General features: G+C 35.8%; 1 protein-coding gene across 2 annotated transcripts in view; it reads left to right on the top strand.

Annotated features, from left to right (window-relative positions):
* slc39a14 (solute carrier family 39 member 14) overlaps nt 1-23,647 on the top strand; it is a 36,354-nt gene extending 12,707 nt beyond the window's left edge. Inside the window, exons 2-9 of one of the 2 annotated variants that reach the window (XM_056263926.1) lie at nt 2,049-2,343; nt 4,988-5,159; nt 13,360-13,529; nt 18,429-18,551; nt 19,078-19,269; nt 21,067-21,286; nt 21,377-21,561; nt 22,789-23,647. In XM_056263926.1, coding sequence (XP_056119901.1) covers nt 2,074-2,343; nt 4,988-5,159; nt 13,360-13,529; nt 18,429-18,551; nt 19,078-19,269; nt 21,067-21,286; nt 21,377-21,561; nt 22,789-22,941 — 1,485 coding nt within the window. In that variant the 5' untranslated portion in view covers nt 2,049-2,073 and the 3' untranslated portion in view covers nt 22,942-23,647. Of the gene's footprint in view, nt 1-2,048; nt 2,344-4,987; nt 5,160-13,359; nt 13,530-15,521; nt 15,692-18,428; nt 18,552-19,077; nt 19,270-21,066; nt 21,287-21,376; nt 21,562-22,788 lie in introns of both variants that reach the window. The other variant, XM_056263925.1, reaches the window with a different exon arrangement.
* The last annotated feature ends 648 nt before the right edge of the window (nt 23,648-24,295 follow it).

The raw sequence follows: 24,295 nt of genomic DNA on the forward strand, positions 1-24,295 counted from the left end.
TGTTTTGGCAATTTTCCCAAACCCCATCGACAGAGGCATCCTGTTTTGTAAATGCTTATCTCTTGCATTGTTGCCATGTCTGCTTGTTATAAGTGCTTTGGCCTTTAATTCATAAACCTTTCATGCAAGTCTAAACTAGATTTTCAGGTGCAGAAATAGTAACTATATGTAAAATATCACTGCATAGTCTTTCACTGTATAAATTTAGATGAACCCTTATAAAAGTTAATCAGTCAAGAGCAGTGAGTGAATTTTCTTTTTTTGTCTTTTGATTAACATAACATAAAAACAGACAGCAGCTCAGGAATATTTGGCTGCTGTCACTTTAAGAGTTGCTCAAATCCTATATACTCTAACACATGCATTTTCTCACGTTTATGTTCACTTAATACATAACTGACCATGTTTACGATGATGCTCGACAAGACGGGCATTTTGACAATGTAGTGTGAATATGTCCGTTTAAGCTCACGTGAAAAAGAGTATTTTCGTGCTGTGAGACGCAGCATTCTGGGCGTGCGCTTTGGATGCGTGTTGCATACACAACTTATCACATAGCGCGAGTACCAAACTGACGTGGGTACTTTCTTGTCTACTTGTGCTTGAATATTTAAGTTGGCAAGGCTTAAAACGTGAAAATGATCAACTTCTGTGAAGATGCAGCACTGTCTTGAGTGTCTTTCAAGTTTATTAAAATGTATTTTTGTATATGGGTCTTAATCCTTGAACACTATACAAAGACATCTGAAATTAAACTTCCCATATGGTATTTGGAATCAGAACTTTTGTTTCTTTTGGTTGTTCTTACCAAAATTTGACCAATAATATCATTAAACATTGGACTTTATTTGACACAATTCGTCACTATACAAACTAAGGAATACTATCAAAATAAGAATTGACATCTGTTGGAAGTTGTTATTTGCAGTTAATATTCTCTTAAAAATTGTAATGATTAATATGACGCAGATTATATAAGATGAGGTGGATGGAAACTATAACAAGAATTAGCTAAGATTAGCTTTTTGGCACTTAACTTAAAATGTTTTTATGATGGATCACAATGAATATTCATTGACCAAGGCCGGAAATATTGGATACACGCATAGGGCTGAAATTTATATTAATTTAGATGTTGTTTAGAAAAACTGACTATCCCTATTGCTTCCAGGGATTTTGATTAATTTTGACAGCTGCATATTTGCAGTAGCCTTTGGGTCCTGTTCAGAAGGGGCCAATTAACCAGTGTTTGTGACCCACATGTTAGAAGTTAGTAACCCTTTCGAGTCTTCTTGAATCTTGTCAATGCTTAAACATTCGTGACGATGCAGCGCTGGCCAATCAACTGTCCGAGTGTCGTTCACGCTGGTTCATGTTCATGCATCGTTAGAATTCATAAAATTTTTACCGGCCAGGCGAGTGACACCATTTCATATACTCGCCAACACCGCTTTTTAACTCTCATTTGTTACTTTTAGGCCCTATATATAGTATATTTATATATTTAACATTAATTTGTTTTTATTTAACATATTGCACTTGGTTGCCAAGGCAACACTTATATTTTGTGTTTTTAAGTATTTTATTTCAATGAACATTTTTAACATTTAAAAAAAAAAACACTGTTTTAGGCCTGTCCTGGACGTTAGAATTAGGTTTTCATAATCTTCATATTCTGTGTGATGATTAGGCCTATTTTACAGCAGTTGCAGAAATACATTTTCAATTTAATTTCCAGGGGCTCTTTTTCTTCATTTATTTGTTTATTTATTTTTACTATTTTAGTCAAACAGTCCAATTATTTAATGTACTTAGATTACATTCATAATGGAGTCAGTACCTAAAGTACCTAAACATTTATTTTTAATAATGTGTGCACCTATGAACATTTATTTAGAAAGTAAATCAAGTCAATTTTGATTTCACACACTTTAAAGATGGCTGTGTAAAGATGATATGGTTTCTGTGAAATGATGGCCATTATGTAATTCTTATTAATTTACCTTGTTTTCTCATCTCTTTTTCCACCTTTCTATATGTCTATGCAGTGCTCAACGTGTTGCTGGTAGAGTCATGACCCTGAGACAAGCAAATGGCTGCAAACAGCTGACCTTGACCATAAGCCTGACACTGACTCTAGGACTGCTCCAATGGCCAGTAGGAGATGTTAGTGGTCAGGATGGACTGTCTCCTACTCAAGTCCTTCAGGAGCTGCTGACACGCTATGGTGACAACACCAGCATCTCTGTCCCTCAGCTCCGATCGCTCCTCATACGGTTAAATGGAGGGCTGAGTGGAGACCATGATGCACAAACACAGCCCACCAAAACCAATGGATCTAAGGTGAGTCAAAAAGGTTACAGAAAATTTGACAGGATCTTTATATGTATTTGTCACCCAGAGAGCATTTTCACACGTCTAACTGGCTGTTGGATCTTCCCTGCCTCTGATTGGTTGCTTGCTTGTTGCACAAACAAATACATGCATATTGTGTTCAATGCATTATGGCTTCTCTTATATGTATTTGAATATGAAAATACTGGGCATTCGCCTGCCATTGCAAGAATATCAATTTCCCACCCTCTTTTTACTGCATTATCTGCACTGTTTTTATTACATTTTTTATCCTTATAGTGAACATTTATTTATTTATATATATATATATATATATATATATATATATATATATATATATATATATATATATATATATATATATATATATATATATATATATAAAACCCTCTTTATGGCAAGTTAAAAAGATCCTGTTTTCCTGCATTAGTTCACATGCTTTGGTTTGCAAAGGGATGTTTTAAATACTTTTAAAGCTCAGTGTCGGTGCTAATTCACTCCTAACACGAAAGAGTTTGATCTTCTCAGGGTGCTTTATAAGACATGCCAGACGTCTAATCCTCTGCCACACCAACTGTCACAACACCAGTCAGTGAACTGTTAGGTCAGGTGTTATTGCACAGGGTAGCTCTTGCTGCTTTTTAAAAAATATATTCTAAATTATATAAATATATTTATATCAACTGATTTATATTATTGTCAGTGTTCATAAATATAGAGAGAGCCTGATTTGTTAAGAAGGCTTGCTTAATATCCTTAACTGGCACATGCAATATAAAGTATATTCTTTGGTCGCGATACTTATACAGGTGAATCGAGAAAAATTAGAATATCGTGCAAAAGTTAATTTATTTCAGTAATTCAACTTAAAAGGTGAAACTAATATATTATATAAACTTTTGCACGATATTCAAATTTTTCCGAGTTTCACCTGTGTATATGTATATCATGATCCTTCAGAGATCATTCTAATATGCTGATTTGATGATACTCAAGTAAAATGTATATTAGTATTGATGTTGAAAACAAGTGCTGCTTGAATTCTTTTTAATTAGGACTTTTCAAGAGGGAAAGAACCATATTTATTTAAAATATTTTTTGTAACTATATACAAGTATTTGTCACTGATCAATTTAATGCTTTCTTTTTTTTGAACAAAAGTTTCATAAATAATTGGGGGGGAAAATTGTATATGCATGTATATTTATTTAAATCCCTGGTATTACAACGTTAACTGACTGAGTGTTAAGTAAGTAGACCCACTCAAAACCTCAAATGTTTGTCTTTGGTTTGACATTTACACTCGATGTCATTAAGTTTAAGGTTTTTTTTAGAGGCTTTATCTCTTGTGCCAGCTCTCAAGGTGTAAGTTAGCCAAGAATAACACATTGTACTGTATCAGTTTGTCCACACTGATAATAGGCCATATTGAGCCGTCATTATTTTTGTGTTAAAGGACTAAATGTGGAACTTTTACAAGGACCACAAAGGGAATATCAGCACGACGTGCACACCATTTTGTTCCTTGAAGAATGGATTGTTCACCAACAATATTGAGTTTATTCCATAAATTAATATAACAATAAAATGCTTCCTGGGTTTGTTTTAAAAAAAAAATTGTCAGCCAAACAGCTTTGACCTAAATTGACCTAAGATTGTTCTAAACTTTCATTAAATTTAAAGGGCTCCTCCTGTCCTGTTATGCTTTTTTAAAATTTTCAACTTTCTTTCTTTCTGAGCGTGAAGGTCTACAAAGTTATAAAGCACAAAGTCCACTCCAAATGGAGTTATTCTCTATATCAGTAAGCACTGATTCTGAACTCCCTGAAATGCCTCTATTGTAGTCTTGAGTTTTCTTCCAGGAACTTACATGTCACAGTATTCCTCATTTAAATAAATCCCGACCAAGACATGCTCAAAAAAAGGGACGAGGCCTGGTTATATTAGTAGTGTGTTGAAACTAATGGTTATGGTAAGGGGCATGACATTTCCAAAACGCGCTCAAAGCAGTTGACCAATCACAACACACTGGTCCAGCCATCCAATCAGAGCACATTTTGCTTTTAAGAAGGGGTGCTTCATAGAGACGGGAGCTAAACAGTGTTTCTGACAGACTGGGAAGAGAGGTGCTGCAATAATGTTAAATATGTGAAAAAGAATACAGTGTTTTTTGAAAATGCAAGCTCTTAAAGACTTTGACAATGATAATAATAGGTCCCTTTTAGGGAATAATATTTTTTTGTAAATATTTTGTCTAAAAGATGTATATACTAAATTTTAATTTAATTCTCTTGACAGAATATGTATTTTTATTTTTCATTATTTCATATTATAATCTCATGTTTCTATGTTCATAATTGTATATTTAAAACAATTTCTGCTTTAGATGAAGGTTTTTGTAAACACGGCTTAGGAAATATGTTTTTCTTTTTTTCTTAGATATGTCTTTAACATTATTGAACCCGAATCTAATCCTGGTGAAATGTTACATTGTTTGACCTCAGGGTCAAGTCTTTGGTTTCTGTCCTGTGCTGCGACAGCTCCAGCACAAACGCTGCACTCTCAATGCTGTAATTGAAGCTTCTCCTCTGTGATCAGTAATTGAAACCTCTGTCCTGTCCTCTGCTCTCAGTGCTTGGCTGCAGACACTCTGGCAGCGTATGGGATGAGCGAACAGTCTCGTATAGATGAACGAGGCCTGCAGGAGATCTGCCCTACCATGATACAGCAGCTGGACTCACAAGCATGCAAGACCCAACAGGACCAAGAGTCCGAGATCAGCCCCAGACCCACTTACGCTGAGGGTAAGACTCACTATCCATTGTGAGACTATAGATAATATTATTGATGATGACTAATTTTTATTATCAGTCACAACATTGCCAAAAGTTTATGTACACCCCTATTTGACTGTTTTAGCTGTACCTATCATCAGTAACAAATCACACCGGTGTGCAATCTCAGACTTGAACTTCATTGAACATGCACGCCATGGTTTTAAAATGAATTGTTCAAGAATCACATATTTTTGTGCTGTGTGCAGGTGTCAACATATTTTGGTCATTAATCAAGGGTAATATGTAATATGCGAGATTTGTGCACACTGTGAATGCCATGACACTTATTAACAGTTCTTGTTGTTTTCATTAAACTGTCACATGTTGCACGTCCCCAGGTAATGCCATGTGTTAAAATGTATCAATATAGATAAAGAACAACACCTTGGCATATTTATAGCAGACTAGTCTAGTTTATATCTGTTGATCATTGTAGACAATCTTTGACTTGGCCATCAAATCAGGCTTCTAGGAAAAATACAGTGGATCAGCTGATTTAGTTTGAACTGAGAGGGTCGGAAAAGTGCAGGTGTTCTCTTATGTTGAGCCTTGATCTCCAGTTAAAGTGTGATAAGAATAGTCAACTCTTTGAAAACTGAAAAACATAGAAATGTAATAAAAAGAAAAGAAATGCAAGTTGCTTTGGTATTTTGGTTCTCTAAGAAAGACGTAAGCACGTAAAACATTAGCTATATAATACAGTTCAAATGTTTCAGTCAGTAATATTACAATTAAATATCACAATTTGAAATGACAGTTTTTATTATTACTATTATTATTATCATCATTTGAATATATTTTAAAATTTAATTTATTCCTGTGATGTCAAAGCTGAATTTTCAGCATCATAACTCCAGTCTTCAGTGTCACATGATCCTTCAGAAATAATTATTATCATTATAAAACAGTTGTGCTGCTTAATATTTTTGTTGAAATCATAAGTAATAATTTCTTTCCAAAACAAATTCTTACTGACCCCAAATCTTTGAACAGTAGTGTACAATATTGAAACCCCTTCAGATGGTTTAACTTTATTAGATCATGCTCATATAGTTAATGTGATAAAATGGGGCCATTCATTGTCAACTCAACCCGAGGTCCCCAGCTAAAAATTTATTTTGATTAAAAATATATATATTCTCGTGAAAAAAATGCATAAATGAAGAAGGAAGCTATATAAATGCTATGAATATTTACTGAGTAATCCACTATTCTGTAGAGGGGGGTCAAAATTACAAATTTCATCTGAGATTTGGAGCCAAATTACAGGGGGAACAAATTAATTTAGAAATATAGCAGGGTTATTACTTTATTTTTACATAGAGATTAGTAGGTCCTTGTTGCATAATGTGCCAATCGTGAAGTTTCAAAAATGGGAAAAGCACTTTTCCGAAGGTTTCATTGCCTGTAACTTAAGAAGTATTAAAGATATCTATAATATGTACACCCATATTTGACTGTTTTAGCTATACCTATAACAATCAGGTAAAATCAATCACACAGGTGTGCAATCTCCTTAAACAAACCTTTCAAGAGGATTTATGCACATCTTTGCACTGTGAGATGCCATGACACTTATTAACAGATCTTGTAATGTTTTTTTTTAAACCGTCAAGTGTTGCACGTCCCCAGGTAATGTCAGGTGTTAAAATGTATCAGTATAGATAAAGAACAACACCTTGGCATATTTATAGCAGACTAGTCTAGTTCATATCTGTTGATCATTGTAGACAATCTTTGACTTGGCCATCAAATCAGGCTTCTAGGAAAAATACAGTGGATCAGCTGATTTAGTTTGAACTCTGACTGAGAGGGTCGGGAAAGTGCAGGTGTTCGTTTATGTTGAGCCTTGATCTCCAGTTAAAGTGTGATAAGAATAGTCAACTCTTTGAAAACTGAAAAACGTTAATGAATTAAAAAACAAAATATCTAATCAACTTGCATTTATTTATTTTATTAAGAAAGTCGGCACAAGCACAGTTCAAATATTTCAGTAAATAATATACAGGTCCTTCTCAAAAAATTAGCATATAAAGTTCATTATTTTCCATAATGTAATGATAAAAATTAAACTTTCATATATTTTAGATTCATTGGACACCAACTGAAATATTTCAGGTCTTTTATTGTTTTAATACTGATGATTTTGGCATACAGCTCATGAAAACCCAAAATTCCTGTCTCAAAAAATTAGCATATTTCATCCGACCTATAAAAGAAGTGTTTTTAATACAAAAAAAAAAAGTCAACCTTCAAATAATTATGTTCAGTTATGCACTCAATAGTCAATACTTGGTCGGGAATCCTTTTGCAGAAATGACTGCTTCAATGCGGCGTGGCATGGAGGCAATCAGCCTGTGGCTCTGCTGAGGTGTTATGGAGGCCCAGGATGCTTCGATAGCGGCCTTAAGCTCATCCAGAGTGTTGGGTCTTGCGTCTCTCAACTTTCTCTTCACAATATCCCACAGATTCTCTATGGCAGGGGTCTCAAACTCAACTTAACTGGGGGCCGCTGGAGGTAGAGTCTGGGTCAGGCTGGGCCGCATCAAGTATTCCACAAAAAATAGTATTCAAGTATTCCAAAAAAGGAGCACAACTGATCCAATCTTCATGAGCTGTCCTTCTGACAGTTGAAGTTCATTTTCCTTATACACAAAATCTTTGTGTTACTTCATTTTACAAACATTCTTTTTCTTTTCCTTATAACACATATTTGTGATACTTATATTTGCTTATGTCCTTTTTATTTTCTTTATACAACACATTAATGATATTGAATGTTTTTTTTTGGAAGGCACATTTCCTTTTATTATACTTAGAAAAACGATTATTGCTTTTGAAATACAAATATTTCCAGTCATGTCTACCCATCTTAGGGCCTGTTCACATATCGCGTCTTTTGCGCACTCAAGTTCGTTATTTCAAATGTAGGTGCGCGGAATGCGCGCTCATAATGGAAGCGGTGCGTTCGTGGTGCGACGCGCACCGTAGCTTAGCAACGACAGACGCCTACGGAGCGCAACCGCCCTAGCGCTTTGGAAAAAGGAGAACGCGGCGCGCCTAGTGTTTTCTACGCGTTTTTGGGCGCTAAATGTGAATTCAGCCTTATTTAATTATTTCTACACATGTATAGTGTCTCAGGCAAATTACTGACTTTGCACAAATCAAAGCAAACCTTCTTATCAACCTGCTGGACACATATTACAAGCTCAAAATGATTATTCTCACATTGTTTTAGAGCAGGGGTCTCCAACACGTCGCTCGCGAGCTACCAGTAGATCGTGGCATGTTCACATATCGCGCTCACATATTTTGCTTGCTCAAGTTCGTTATTTCAAATGTAGGCGCGCGGTAAGCGCGCTCATAAGCGACGCGCTCATTTTTTCCAGGCGCAGTAAGTTTGTACTTCGCGGTTGTCTATGACAACTATTGACAACAAACCCACCGTAAGCTGTCATGAGACTATCTATGGTAGCCCAAAAGGGATAAAAAAAATATTTATTTTTTTTAAACGCGGCACACGCAACGACGGGCCACACTAACATTAAACTTTAATGTCAAGTAGGGGGCCACAAAATATCAGGGCCGTGAGTTTGAGACCACTGCTCTATGGGGTTCAGGTCAGGAGAGCTGGCAGGCCAATTGAGCACAGTAATACCATGGTCAGTAAACCATTTACCAGTGGTTTTGGCACTGTGAGCAGGTGCCAGGTTGTGCTGAAAAATGAAATCTTCATCTCCATAAAGCTTTTCAGCAGATGGAAGCATGAAGTGCTCCAAAATCTCCTGATAGCTAGCTGCATTGACCCTGCCCTTGATAAAACACAGTGCACCAACACCAGCAGCTGACATGGCACCCCAGACCATCACTGACTGTGGGTACTTGACACTGGACTTCAGGCATTTTGGCATTTCCTTCTCCCCAGTCTTCCTCCATACTCTGGCACCTTGATTTCCGAATGACATGCAAAACTGAGCAACAATCCAGTGCTGCTTCTCTGTAGCCCAGGTCAGGCGCTTCTGCCGCTGTTTCTGGTTCAAAAGTGGCTTGACCTGGGGAATGCGGCACCTGTAGCCCATTTCCTGCACACGCCTGTGCACAGTGGCTCTGGATGTTTCTACTCCAGACTCAGTCCACTGCTTCCGCAGGTCCCCCAAGGTCTGGAATCGGTCCTTCTCCACAATCTTCCTCAGGGTCCGGTCACCTCTTCTCGTTGTGCAGCGTTTTTTGCCACACTTTTTCCTTCCCACAGACTTCCCACTGAGGTGCCTTGATACACCACTCTGGGAACAGCCTATTTGTTCAGAAATTTCTTTCTGTCTTACCCTCTTGCTTGAGGGTGTCAATGATGGCCTTCTGGACAGCAGTCAGGTCGGCAGTCTTACCCATGATTGCGGTTTTGAGTAATGAAACAGGCTGGGAGTTTTTAAAAGCCTCAGGAATCTTTTGCAGGTGTTTAGAGTTAATTAGTTGATTCAGATGATTAGGTTAATAGCTCGTTTAGAGACCCTTTTCATGATATGCTAATTTTTTGAGACAGGAATTTTGGGTTTTCATGAGCTGTATGCCAAAATCATCAGTATTAAAACAATAAAAAGCCTGAAATATTTCAGTTGGTGTGCAATGAATCTAAAATATATGAAAGTTTAATTTTTATCATTACATTATGGAAAATAATGAACTTTATCACAATATGCTAATTTTTTGAGAAGGACCTGTATTACAATTAAATATCACAGATTGAAATGACTCCCCCCCCCCCCCTTTTATTTGAATATATTTTAAAATGTAATTTATTCCTGTGATTTTCAGCATCATTACTCCAGTCTTCAGTGTCACATGATCCTTTAGAAAGCATTCTAATATGCTGCTTTAGTGCTCAAGATGCATTTCTTGTTATTATCATTATAAGACAGTTGTGCTGCTTAATATTTTTGTTGAAATCATGATTTATGAGTAGATAATCATTCTCATATAGTTCATGTGATGAGGCCATTCCTTGTCAACTCAACCCTGAGGTCCCCAGCTAAAGATTGTGATTTTGATAAAAAAAAAATATATATATATATATATAAAAGAGAATATATTCCAAGATATTAAATGCTCAGTATTTTATTTGTATATAGAGATTAGTAGGCCTTTTTTACCTTTAAAACTCAAGAAGTATTAAAGATATCTTAATATCCTTTTAGATTCCGGTTCTTAACAGACTCCTCTTTTGGTATCTTAATTTTTAAGTCCCTGCAGAGTCCCGTGCAGTGGCTTAAGCGCCCAAATACTTTTGGGGTCACATAGATAGAATGAGGCATATATGTGCTGGCACTTTAGTCAATTTGGAAGATTGTTTCAAAATAAGACATCTTGACTTTTAAAATGGCTAGCTTGTATATTTCAGATGCCAGCAACATCTGGATTCAATCACAGTACTCTGGTCAGACGGGAGAATTGAAGGGAGGCTGTGAGCTTAGAGAGTCTTTCCAAGGCTGAACTGAAATATCCCCTGTGTAGGCGACAGATATAAAAAGGCAAGACAGAGAGTTCAGAGAATTTCATGGGCGTGTGTGAAGCCTGCTGGGACATTTCAGGAGGGAAAGTCATGAAGACAATTTCACATGCACTCTGTAATCTGGGATTTGTTAGCTTAAAAACATTTCGAATCTGTGCAGGTTTTTGTGTTCACCTTAACCTAAAATAAACCATGCCTATAACGGATTATTAATTTAATTTATTGAAATTCTTGTTTTTAATCAGCCTGTGACTCTTTGTCACTAAACACGTTGAACATCTGTGCACCGTATTTTCTGGCTCAGTGATATTTCCTGTCACTTTACCTCATGCTGTTCTTTATCTGCTAAACAAGTCACTTCTGGGTTTTGACATTTCTTGTGCATCCTGGCAGCGGGATACAAAATGGAAGCAGAATGTCGCAGTGCCACTTCCCGCCGGAATTCAGGAGATAAGGAGAGGGAGAAATGTGTGCTTTTGGAGTCTTATAGCATCCTATTCTTAATGCAGTCTATCCCATTCAGTTCTTAACAAAAAGTTCTGTACTGGCACCATGGTACAGTGATGGTAATAGGTTTTGTTCTGAGTATTTACTTTGTTCATGTACCAAAGAAAGCCAGGGTATTTCTGGTGGTTTGGGACATGAAATGATCAGAAAAGAGAAGGGAGTAAGATTAAAGCAGGATGCATGCCAGGCCCAAACCAGGATCATTTGCATAAGTGCCACAGCTCAGTGTGCATAAAATGTAACATAGCATGTGTTACATTTTTTTTAGTTTTGGTTCTCTCTCACCCTTCCCACTGCAAAATGTGGGAACCTTTCAGGTGTTAATTTGGAGTCCCAAAACGATACTTTCTAATACAATACTAGTACATAAAAAAACAAATGTACACGTATATGAAAACAAGTTTAAACATTTCAAAATTCATTTTGTTCCTAATAAAAGCCGATTGCTGAATGTTTTTACACTAAACAACTTTAAAGGACAGTTCTTCCCAAAAATGAAAATTCTGTCATAATTTACTCTCCCTCATATCGTTTCAAAACTGTATGACTTTCTGTCTTCTGTGAAGAAGATATTTGAAGAACATTGGTGTCCAAACAACATTGGACCCCATTAACTTGCATTGAATGGGCAAATACTGCATACTTTTGGCAGTGGACCTTGGTTGAAATTAAATTATTATATTTTAATTTTGCTCAGAATAAAAAGTCTATGCATTGACTTGTACTTGGAATTTATAGTGAACTCAACCTCTTTCTAGTTGTAATAGTGTCTCAGTCCACATCACATTCACACTGGTGTTTTTAGGAAGCCAAACATACATTATTGTAATTGTTTTCCCTAAGACAGTGATATATTACAATTGTAAATCTGCACTGTAAAATAAATGTAATTGAAAAAAGAATATTTCATAAGTATATACTTTTTGTTTTTACTTTACAGTAGTAAAGTTACAATAGTGTCTTACTTTCTTGACTTGCAAGAGTTAAACTCTCGAGCTAAGTCTCGAGGCTAAGTTTCTGTGACGACGGGTTTACAAACATTATATTATAAATCTAGTGAAATCATCTGTCCACAGAAATGTTGGAAATTATGTAATGTGAAAACAAAGCAAATCTGCCATACATCACAGACTTTTGCGATTTGAAGAGAGCACTAAGCTGGATCGTGATATTGATTTTAGTTTGATTGACATAATGCTTTGCCAAAGCAATGTCACAAAAAAATGTAACGTTATTATGAGAAGTGTAAATATATTTTATTTCGGGTTATGAAACTGGTGTGACCGATTAGATGGCCCACTGCAGTCTAGGTAATTAATGGGAGATGATGACAGAATTTTCATTTTTGGGTGAACAATTCCTTCAAATAACTTTGAAAACCGCCTCACTGGATATTTACACGCACAAACTGATTATGATTAATAAGCTGGCGATTTTAAAGGTAATTTAAATGCTTATACGGTATATTTTATCGGGTCATTGTATAGGGCAAAAACCCAGTTTTCTGACCTGTTCACGATTTGACATCGTAACCGTAGTACATCCAGATGATATCAAGTCTAATGTAAACATGGTTTTCTTGGGTTTTTGGATTTCCATAATGTCTGATGTATCTGTGTATTTGTATATTGCTTTACAATACACATTGTCCCAAAAGATCTTTCCAGAAATGAATAAGTGTGTTGTAACAGTGTCCAGAAAAAAACTCCTTAAGTCGTTGAAGTAGATGAGAAAGTAACCAAATCTTTTTTTAAGTTTATGAGTCCATGTTACTGCTGTTATTTGAAAGAAATAATTTTTTTAAATGCATCAGTGTGTTGTTATGAATGTTTTACTTCTTCTCTATAGGTAAAGTGCTGACAGCTGTTAACAAATTCAGCTCTATGGTTTTAGAGAAAGCCAGAGAATGCCACGATCCACTCCCACATAATGACATCGCTCATATACTCTACATGTGTCTATTCAGGCGTGTATTGTGACTGATATCTTGTATTTCTAGGGATTCCAGTTCGACTGGATTAAATAACAGAAAAGTGCAGCCAGACTGAAATATATGCCATAATCCACGCGCACACAAAAGCTGTGGGATGTGTCTGCATGGGGTGTCATGTCATCTCATTAAAAGGTGTATGTGTCTGTGTGTGTGTCCTGCAGTGTGGGGTTACTCAATTTTGAGTGTGACTCTGGTTAGTGCATTCGCTTTGACCAGTGTTTTTGTGGTGCCCCTGATGAGGACGCGGTTCATGCGCAGAGTTCTCATCTATTTCATCGCGCTGTCCATCGGAACGTTGTTGTCCACTGCCATCCTACAGCTCCTGCCTGAGGTTCAGTATCCATCCACCCATTTCCACCCAAACACACCAAATCAACCGCGGATCAAGATTAATCTCAGAGGGGTGTCTGGAATTGTCGCCTTTTTTCCTTCTGTCCTCCTTCACACAATGTTTTCTCCCTTTCATACATAACAAAACACCCCTAACCACAGTAAAGACACCTCTTAATCTGGTTGTTTCCTCTTCCTCTCCTGTTGCCTTTATTTCTTCCATGATTGTTTTGTTGGTAATTTTTTTAGGACCATAAAAGCTGTTAAAAACTTCTGTTCAAGGTCAGTCTTACTCATATAGTCTAACAATAGCTGATAATTTTGTATTTATAAATAATGACTGACAAATTTCCAATGACTGGCAAAATCAGAAAAAAAAGACCCATTAATAGATTGAATCAGATGTTTTTTTAATGCTGTTTTTAGGGGAACATATTTGTTACTAATCACATTTTTACAGCGTTTTCTACGCTGTTTTTTTGTGAGGATACTTTGTTTATTTTATTGCATTTTTCATTTTTTTTATCATTAATTTATAAAATGGATAATTTTGTGTTTGACCACTTGAAAATGATGACTGAATCTTAAGCCGTTTGGAACTCAAATTGAAAAAACAAACAAAAAACTGACCCATGAATAGTGAAAAAGATGGAATCAGATTTTTTTTATTATTAGCCTATATATTTTTTAAATATTTTTTTCCAACTTTGTATTTTGTGTTGCTTGAAAGTTTTGAAAAACGTTTTGAAATATGATGGTTAAATTGGCAACAGTCGAGTTTGGTGAACCTTGAAAGCTGTAGGAGGGGTTTGGATTGTCCAAGTCAACCTAATGTTTGATTTTTGTTTGTTCCACAACTTTTGGGAGATGATCAATACCCCCTGCCCTAATCTGCCTCCACCGCTTTTCAAATTGTTCCTCTAGCCATGAATACTGCCTTTAAAGTAGACCACTAACACTTAATTTATTCACTAGCTCATCAGCTATGGAAATCCCATCCAAAGAGCTAATGGAGTGCTGCATGTCCCAGGATGTTTTTGGTTGGGTTGTTGTTGTTGATGTCATTGCTCAAACAGACCTACAGGTACACCTTGTGCTGGGTGTTGATGGTTCATTGACTGCTCAACATAATTACAGGTGTTTGCAGGTCCTCTGTTGCCTCTGGGAATTGTATAGACTGAGAGGAGGAAGGGAATGTTTAGTTATCCCATCAGGATTGAATGATTTTCAGTGACCTCGTGTCTTAAGGCATCATTTGTTCTGTGATGGTCAACAGGAAGCCGTCTCCCCCTACTTCCTCTGTGAATGAAACAATGGATTCTAAAATGTGAACAACATACACTACTGTTCAAAAGTTTGGAGTCATTCTTTTTTCATTTTTGATTTTTTTTTTTATTCAGCAAGGGTGCATTAAATTGATCAAAAGTGAAAGTAAAGACATTTATAATCAAAACATTTGTTTCAATGCTGATCTTTTGAACTTTCTATTCATCAAAGAGTCCTGAAAAACCCAGCTTTGCAATAACAGGAAACATTTATTAGGAATTATAATATTTCACTCTATTACTGTTATATTTTAAACTGCTTAGCATAAAAAAAAATTTCTTCAAAAAAAATCTTATCGACCCCAAACTTTTGAATGGTAGTGTAATAGCATGACTCTGGAATGTTTATGATTTATTGCTGTTAATTCATTATATCAATGGACATCACATCTACTGTAAATGAGATTTGATTTAAAAAGATATACTGCATATTTCCATCAAATGTCCAAACCCTCATTGTGGTTGCATGAATTGATTTGATAGTTCAGTGGCCCACAGAACCCCCTCAGGGAGTAAATCTCACAATTGAGATTATGAATATCAACCTTTCACCTAGTATTAATTAATCTGCTGATTAATTCAAATATTCTTTCTTCTTTTCTCCCTTTCTTTTCCACCTCCCCTGTTCTCTCTCTCTCTCTCCCTCTCTGTTTTGGTTGTTTGGCCAGTGTGGGGGTATGGTTTCCTGTGTGTGACAGTGATATCTCTGTGTTCACTGGTCGGGGCGAGTGTGGTTCCCTTCATGAGGAAAACCTTTTACAAGCGGTTGCTGCTGTACTTCATAGCCCTGGCCATTGGTACTCTGTACTCCAACGCCCTCTTTCAACTAATCCCAGAGGTAGAGTGGACACGTGTGGGAAACGGGGTTATAGACGTGTGCCACACAACCAGACTCTCTAGATCTCTAGAGATAAAGATGTCCTGGTTGAGTCTTTATGTTGAGTCTGGCATTTAAAGGAATAGTTTGCTCAAAATGAAAACGCTTCATTTACTTGTCCTCATGTTGTTCCAGACTTTGTGCAACACAAATGAACATATTTTATGCAACATCAAGAAAACTTCTAGAGTTCTCAAGTTCAAAAATCGTAGATAGTTTTTATCGAAATGATTTATTCTATTTTTCTGTCCTTCGTTCTTTTAAATATGTTTGTTAATTGTTTTTAATGTTTATAATTTAAAACAATAGACGTTATTTTGCGCTGTTCTTGCCATTACATTAGCCTTAGGGTAAGATTTGCGTTTCATAGAGCGCGTGGTAGAGGGGAGAGATTTTTTTCTTTTTTCTGTTTCTGATCATTTATTTGGAATGACAGAGGAAGACGTAATCCGAACACATTGTTCGCCAAAGCCGCGTTATTTTTAACGACGCTAATTTGCCCTGTTTAGTAAATCTGGCCCTTAGATACTGACATGGCATAAGACAAAATTGTGTAATGTTTGTTTTCTTTATAATAAAAATGGATGGTGATTTCACATCGCCCAAACTCCAATTTTTCCAAAATTCAGTAGTCTCGGATGTGATATTCAGAGTTTTCTGAAGTCATTGAATAGAAGCTGGTTGGTGCAACTGAAACATCATCCATTCTTATTGTATACGAAATAACAGAGTTAATATTCTGCCAAAACAAAACAAAAAATCTCATTTTGAGTAAAAATAGTATGTTTTGGAACAACATGAGGGTGAGTAACTGATTACAGGATTTTCATTTTCAGGTCAATATTCCCTTTAAACACAAATATAAGTTTTCCCAGCCTCAGTGGTTCTCCCCAGCTGGAAGGCTAAAAAAATTGAGTAAAAAACAAAACAAAACGATAAAGGCACTTTGTATTGATTCATACACAGAACACATAGGCTACTTCTTTTAAATGGGTCATGACATGGATTTTTAATTATTTTAATATGTTCCTTGAGGTTTACTTATAATTTTAATGAATACAAACACAAATATATTTGTGGAAAAAACGATTATTTTCAACCCTCACTCGGACCGTCTGTGTGAAATGATCAGTTTTTAAGGAGCGGATCCTTTAAGGCTTGTCAGTAAACGGCCACTATTATGATTAGCTAGTGTCATTGCATAGGAAACACAGTATCAACACCCACTCGCAATTGCATGTATCATTATCAAAACCGTCATTTACAGACAAAGCGTTATGAAATCATTTACATATACATCCAATACTGTTGACTCCTTCTTCTGTAAACAAACGTTTCTTTGGAAACTCTCCATTACTGTTCCTTGTTTACAAACTATCTGCAGTCAAATTTTCAGAACAAACATAAAACTCTCTGACGCAATCCAGGATGCCATTAAAAATTACATCTACTTGTTCCTTATGGTGATGTACTGTTTTTACAGAAATATATTTTATTATGGTGTGATGATGGCCTGTGTGATGTCACAGATACCGCAATGCTTTGTTTATAATGAGGAAGTCGTTTTAAGCTGAAACTTGTTTGAATGGTGCAAAGACCATTCATATGTCAAAAGATCAAGGCAAATTTGATTTCTCGTGTCATGACCCCTTTAAAATCATATATGCCCATTCACTACAATTTTGAGGCAAGTTGGCATGAAACTGGAGCGCACATCTTTTTGTGAACTATTTAAATCAATAACTATAAATGAATGACCCAGTCTGGTGAAAAGCCAAGCAAACAGGGGGGAATCCCTGAGGCATTAGTGAACTAGTGTAAAGACCCAATCTAAAATAAATCCCATGCTCACTCTTCTTGACTGCTTGTAACCAAGTGTGAAATACATGTGAAGAGTACGTTGTCTTCTCAGTTGGTAAATTAATTTCTTTATCTGTAAAAGTACCATGTTTTCACATGCAAGAGACAATTTATGGTGTCTAGGAGAGTGATTAGGGGCTTGTTTTTGGATTGTATCCATACTAAATGCATATATTTTCTACACTTCACTGCTCACATTCTGTTTTAACATATTAAATGCAGCACACACACACACACACACACTATATTTCAAAGGTTTGAGGTCCAATTTGAAGAATTATCTTATATTTGATAAAAAAAATACAGTAACAACTGTAATATTGTGCAATATTACAATTTAAAATAACTTTTCTATTTTAATATATTTTAAAATGTAGTTTTTTTTTTCCTGTGATGGTAAAGCTGAAGCAGCCATGCCACATGATCCTTCAGAAATCATTCTAAATGATGATTGAAATTATTGTGCTCAAGAAACATTTCTTCTCAATATTGAGAAAGTTGTGGCTGTGCTGCTTAATATTCTTTTGGAAACCATGATACTTTTTTTTTTTTTTTTTAAGGTTCTTTGATGATTAGAAAGTTAAAAACAATGGCAGTGGAACGATGTAAAAGTCTGTAGTGTCAAAAGTATCCATTTCTTTAAAAAAAAAAAAATCTTACTGACCCCAAACTTTTGAACAGTAGTGTAGTTCAACATTTTACATACAATTTTATGCTAGTTTTATGAAAAAAATATTTAAGGTTAAAAACAAATACTATATTATTATTATGATTTTATTTAATTAGTTTGAGTAAAATTGTATTTGACTTTTTAAAACATGCTTTTTTCTTTATGTAGGCCTTTGGATTCGACCCTATGGAGGATTATTACGTGTCCAAGTCTGCTGTTGTGTTTGGAGGATTTTACCTGTTCTTCTTTACAGAGAAAGTCCTGAAGATGATCTTAAAGCCAAAGGACGGGGTGAGGTTTGGACTAATAGTCTTCTGTACAAGTAAACCATGAAGTGGTTGTGTTTTTTTTTTTAGCAAACAGCTTTATCTGACATTGTCATTGTGACATGGGTTCCCAGTGACATCTAAAACAAAAATGGAGTTGTTTTTCATCACTTCAGAACTTTTAAAAGTTCAAACTCATGACGTTGTGCATTGGAATGTGTGAACAGTATGTACAGAATGTTTGTGATTGGTTTTAGTTCCTCAGAGGCTGCACTTTTTATTTCTATTATCCTTTGAAAGACTATGTCCTCCTGTTGGATGTAAAAAATGAACTTAATACTCATAAAAATACATTCAGGGTTTCATTGCAGTCTGTAATGGCTTGAGCAGAGCATTTTATTTAATGATTTATCATTAAACTTGCTTTTGAGATTGTGATGGTTGTAATGCAGCACCCTCTAGTGGAGAATTTTCTTTGGAAGCTTATTCACTCCCTCTTTCTTTTGTGTTTCTTCTGGCCCTTCTTGTTATCGAAATCTCTCTTTTGTTAGGGAGGGCATGGCCACGGCCACAGTCACTTCCCCGCAGAGCGCTATGCCAGCTCTAATGGTGACTTGGAGGATGGTGTGATGGAGAAACTGCAGAACGGAGAGGCTGGAGGAGCATCTTTACCCAGAGTGGAAGGAGATGTCAGAGGGGTTGGAGAAGACGACAAAATGCTGAGTACTGGGCAGACAGTACAGGTGAGAAAGCAAACAAACCGTAGTCTTCTTCAATTCCTTAAATTATCATTTCCAGTGGTATTACAAATCGCACACACTAAAATAAATAAATGAAATCTAATAACAAATTTAGTACTTGTCGAATTAATTGATTAAGCTTAAATGACTATTAACGTCACCCATTATGTCTCAAAGACAACTTGAAATTAAAATGAACACTATTCGAATATATTAAAGAGGACCTTTTATGCTTTTTTTTACATTTTCAACTGTCTTTAGTGTGTAATCTTGCTGTTTGAGCATGAAAATGTTCTGCAAAGTGACAACGCACAAAGTCACTCCAAAGGGAGTTATTCTCTATGTCAGTAAGCACCGTTTCTGAACTCCCTGTGAAACGCCTAGATTATAGTCTTGAGTTTTCTTCCATGAACGTACGTCACAGTATTCCTCATTTAAATAATCTCCGCCAAACGCATATGAAAATGTGCGAGGCCTGGTTGAGTTGTGTTAATAGTGTGTAGAACCTTGCGGCTATGGGTGTGTCATTTCCAAAACACGCTCGTCACAGTTGAGTGTTTCTTGGAAGAGAGGTGCTGCAACAATGTAGAATATGTGCATAAGAATGTGTTTTTTGAACATTCGATTTCAAGCATGAAAACCCATTCTTCTAAAAAACACAAAAAAACAAAATTAAGACTCTGAAAAAGAGCATAATATGGCCTCTTCAAGATTATTGTCATGCCAGAATTACTGTAATTATGAATTTCCAACTTCTAAAAACTGTCCAGGACTTTGTCTTAATTCATAATTAAAACTCTGAGTTCAATGAACTCTGGCTAATGGTTAATGGCTAATGACGTCATGTAAACTGAACCAGAATGGTTTCAACAGCCAAGGTTGCACTTGCCGCTGCACATTTTGATGTCATTTTAGTATGCCGCATTTTCTAAATTAATATAATGTGTTTCAAGAGCATATAGAAGTGAATTAATATAGTGCTTTTGCTTTCATTAACATCAAAGCCAGTCATGTTGCAAGCGTTGCCATAAAAACACATTTTTCTGTTTCTGAGGACGTGACCAGCATCTTAGCGTTGTCAGCTCGTAATTACCATCATTTCAGCACATCTTGAGTTCGGCATGATTAATCAGCACGATTCATCAGTGTGTGTGTTTTTTTTAAGGGAAAAGGTATAATTTTCATTAAAAGGCATCATCTATCTCTAACACAATGTTTCTTATGTGAGCTAAAAGAACCCTGCAGGAGCTAAAAGAATATGTTTCACGATTCAGTCAAACACTACTGGCTATTAATTACACTACTGTGCAAATATCTGTGGTCAGTAAGATTTTTTAAAGAAAATAATGCTTTTATTCAGCAAGTACAAATGAAATAGAAATATTTTGTCATCAAATAATTAGTCTTTATTTCAGATAAATGCTGTATTTCTAAACTTCATATTCATCAAATAATCCTGAAAAATGAATAGTTTCTACAAAAATATAAAGCAGCACAAATGTTTTCAACTGATAATAATAAGAAATGTTAATTGAGCACCAAATCAGCATATTAGAATGATTTCTGAAGGATCATGTGACAAATTCAGGAATACATTACATTTCAAAATATAATAAAATTGAAAACAGTTATTTCAAATTGTAGTAATTTCATAGTATTACAGTCTATACAAAGAATTTGGATCAAATAAATGCAGCATTGATGAGTATAAGAAATTTCTTTCAAAAGCATAAAAGTATCTCACCCAAACGTTTGAACAGAAGTGTATATTGACTTCTTTTGTTTGTGTCCTTGACGCAGGACTCTCAGAGTTCAGGTGGTGCTGGAACGGGTGGATGTTATTGGCTGAAGGGCAGGGCATACTCTGACATCGCTACTCTGGCGTGGATGATCACTTTGAGTGACGGTCTCCATAATTTCATAGATGGTTTGGCTATCGGAGCCTCCTTCACTGCTTCTGTGTTCCAGGGCATCAGTACATCAGTGGCAATTCTGTGTGAGGAGTTTCCACATGAGTTGGGTGGGTAGAACTGCTTCTTTAACCCTTCTGTTATTGTGACCAATCAAAAATGGCCATAGACATGCTGAATGTGTTGTTGTCGTCATGCAGGTGATTTTGTAATCTTGTTAAATGCTGGCATGAGCATCCAGCAGGCGCTGTTCTTTAACTTCCTGTCAGCGTGCTGCTGTTATCTGGGCATGGGCTTCGGCATTCTGGCTGGAAACAACTTCTCACCTAACTGGATCTTTGCTCTAGCCGGGGGCATGTTCCTCTACATTGCACTGGCTGATATGGTGAGAGACTTCATGCTGATCATTTGCTGGCTTTTAATGTACTGGTTTTTGGAAATGGGGTAATGATTTGATGAATTTGATTGATTCCTGAAGGTGAGTTTCTATGATTCGTGTGGTGTAAAAGAAGTTAAAGTGACCAATCACCCAAAATGAAAATTCTGTCATAATTTACTAACCCTTATGTTGTTTTAAACCTGTGTTTCTTTGTTCTGTTGAACACAAAATAAGATATTTTAAAGAATGTTGGTAATCAAACAGGTGATGGTAGCCATTGACTTCCATGGTCAATTTTCATTTTGGGGTGAACTATCCCTTTACTACCAATGTTATATCTCAAATTAGGAGCATTACTAATTTAAATACATTTTTGAAAATTGTAATAATTCAATGTACATTTAAAACTAAACTTAAAAACTGTATGATAACAAGGAAAAATGGTAGTTTACATGGGGGAAATTGTTTGGCTTGCATGTTTGTGTGGAAAAATACATTCTACCTCTAGATGGCGATATAGTGACTGTGACTGCGACTGTACTTAGCTGTATATTTGACTGTATTTCAATGTGCTGAAAATGCTGATGACAACGAAGCACATAAAGAAAATGACTAATTAATTACAAAAACTTATATAGTTTAGCTTCAGTTTTATTCAATTGAAATGTTAACTAACGAGCAAAACTTGCTGAAATTAACTAGAATCGAACAGTTAATTAAAAAGTAAAAACATAATTATAAAAACAAATTTGGTTACAAAACTATAATATATGCACTATTGTTCAAAAGTTTGGAGTCATTATTTTTAAAGAAATTAATACTTTTATTCAGAAAAATGCATTAAAGGTTCGTTAAAGGCATGCGGTAATTACCGGAAAAAGCGTTCACTTGTAATTACAACTTGTAAACTGGGAGTTTTCAGAGAGCTCCTATTGGAGTAGAACGTCACTTGTTGTCATCTCGTTATTACGGTAGTTACGACATGGAGTGAACACAACATAAATTTATAGAAGGTGACCGTAAGAACAATGTAAAGACATTTGATTCACAAGATTTTGATTTCAAATAAATGACCGGTAGCGTATAAGCATTTGAATTTCCACAGTCTAACTCGATAACCATGAAATCAGAGAATGCCTTTACCCATATGGTTATCCCAAAATTGATTCTGTTGATTTGTATAATGTTTCTTACAATCCATGTGTCTCCATATTCCTTTGTCCATCTCTGCAGTTTCCAGAGATGAACGAGGTGAGTCGTGAGGAAGAGGAGGCCGGAGGAAGTGGCTGTCTGGTCACTTTCGCCATCCAGAACGCAGGACTGCTCACAGGGTTTGCCATCATGCTTATACTCACCATCTACTCTGGACAGATACAGCTTGCATAGCAGAGGACCTAAATACAAACTCGGACCCTGAGGGACTAACTCAGCACCTGGACTCAAACCTGAGACCTACTGGGACCCCCAGACTTAAATATGAGCCAGCTGTGCTGGCTTGTTTTAAAACGTTTGCCCAGCTGGACTAGGTCATGGCATAAATTGAAATGATATGGGCTCAAACCCTAGACTGTTTGAATGAAGCTAGAATTGACTGACCTGTGAATTCGTCCAAATCCCAGACCTGTGGATGGATGGATGCTTTACCATTCATCTAGTTTAGGCCTTCTCTCGTTCTTTTGCCACAAAGCTTTAGGACACAATGATGTCCCTGTACTGTGTGGTTTCCAGTACCCTTACATACACATCTTGGTATATTTGTATTGATTTCTAATGTTATTTTTGTTCTTTCTCTCAGAGACAGACCACCTTTGTATTCCTGACCATGAGGATTAGAGTATGTCCACTGACTGACATGTTACAGATGAGATAAAACTTGACTTATTTTACTGACATTTAGTCAAATGCAGGTTGTTTCCGATGCTTCAAACCAAATGGTTTTGTTTATTCAATAGAAAAATTCTAAACAAAAAAGACCAGTTTTTCCAATCTTAGTGACAAGATATATAGATATACTGTAGGCTTGTTAGTTGACACTCATTCTATTAAGCTGAACTAAGTAGGTCACTTTAATCAAAGGTTACTCTGAACAGTTCAGAGTCTGAACTGTTGAATAAGTAGCTTTTAGTGTAGATACAGAGCAGCGTCTGTTCACAAATGTATCCATACTTAATTTCTCCCCTCAATGTCATTCCATAATAGCAAGCAAAATGCTTTAAAAGGATTCATTTGTTATCGATGTTTTAGCAAAAAAGCAGAGACCAAGTTTCTTCTAGAAAAATATCCTCCAACTTTAATATGTCAATTTATGACCAGAAAAATTGCTGCACATTTTAATGTATCCTCCTCTCATTTGTTATTTGCATAACCTTGAATATTAATTGACAGGCAGAAAAAAGATCACCCCACTTCAGTTTATATTTGCTCACCATTTATGATGATGATGATTATTAATTAAATAATAACTACTCCCAAATCTCAACTTAACGCATTGTATTTTAATAATATTTTCCACATCCTTTCATTTAATCTGAATGCAGTACTCTTCATATTTTAAGAAATAATTGGTAAATGCAAGCAAAATGTGTGCATAAAGGTACAATAATACGATCATTCCTTAAAACTTTCCTGGTAATACTTTAGAATAAGGTCCCATTGTTTAACTCTAGTTAACTACATTAGTAAACTAACAATGAAAAATACTTCTAAACCTTATAATATCTTCATGTTCATGCATATAATA

Source organism: Rhinichthys klamathensis, unplaced genomic scaffold (assembly GCF_029890125.1).
Source record: "Rhinichthys klamathensis goyatoka isolate OS25496 unplaced genomic scaffold, OSU_Roscu_1.1 h1tg000210l_1, whole genome shotgun sequence".
In the NCBI taxonomy this organism is placed as follows: Eukaryota; Metazoa; Chordata; class Actinopteri; order Cypriniformes; family Leuciscidae; genus Rhinichthys; species Rhinichthys klamathensis.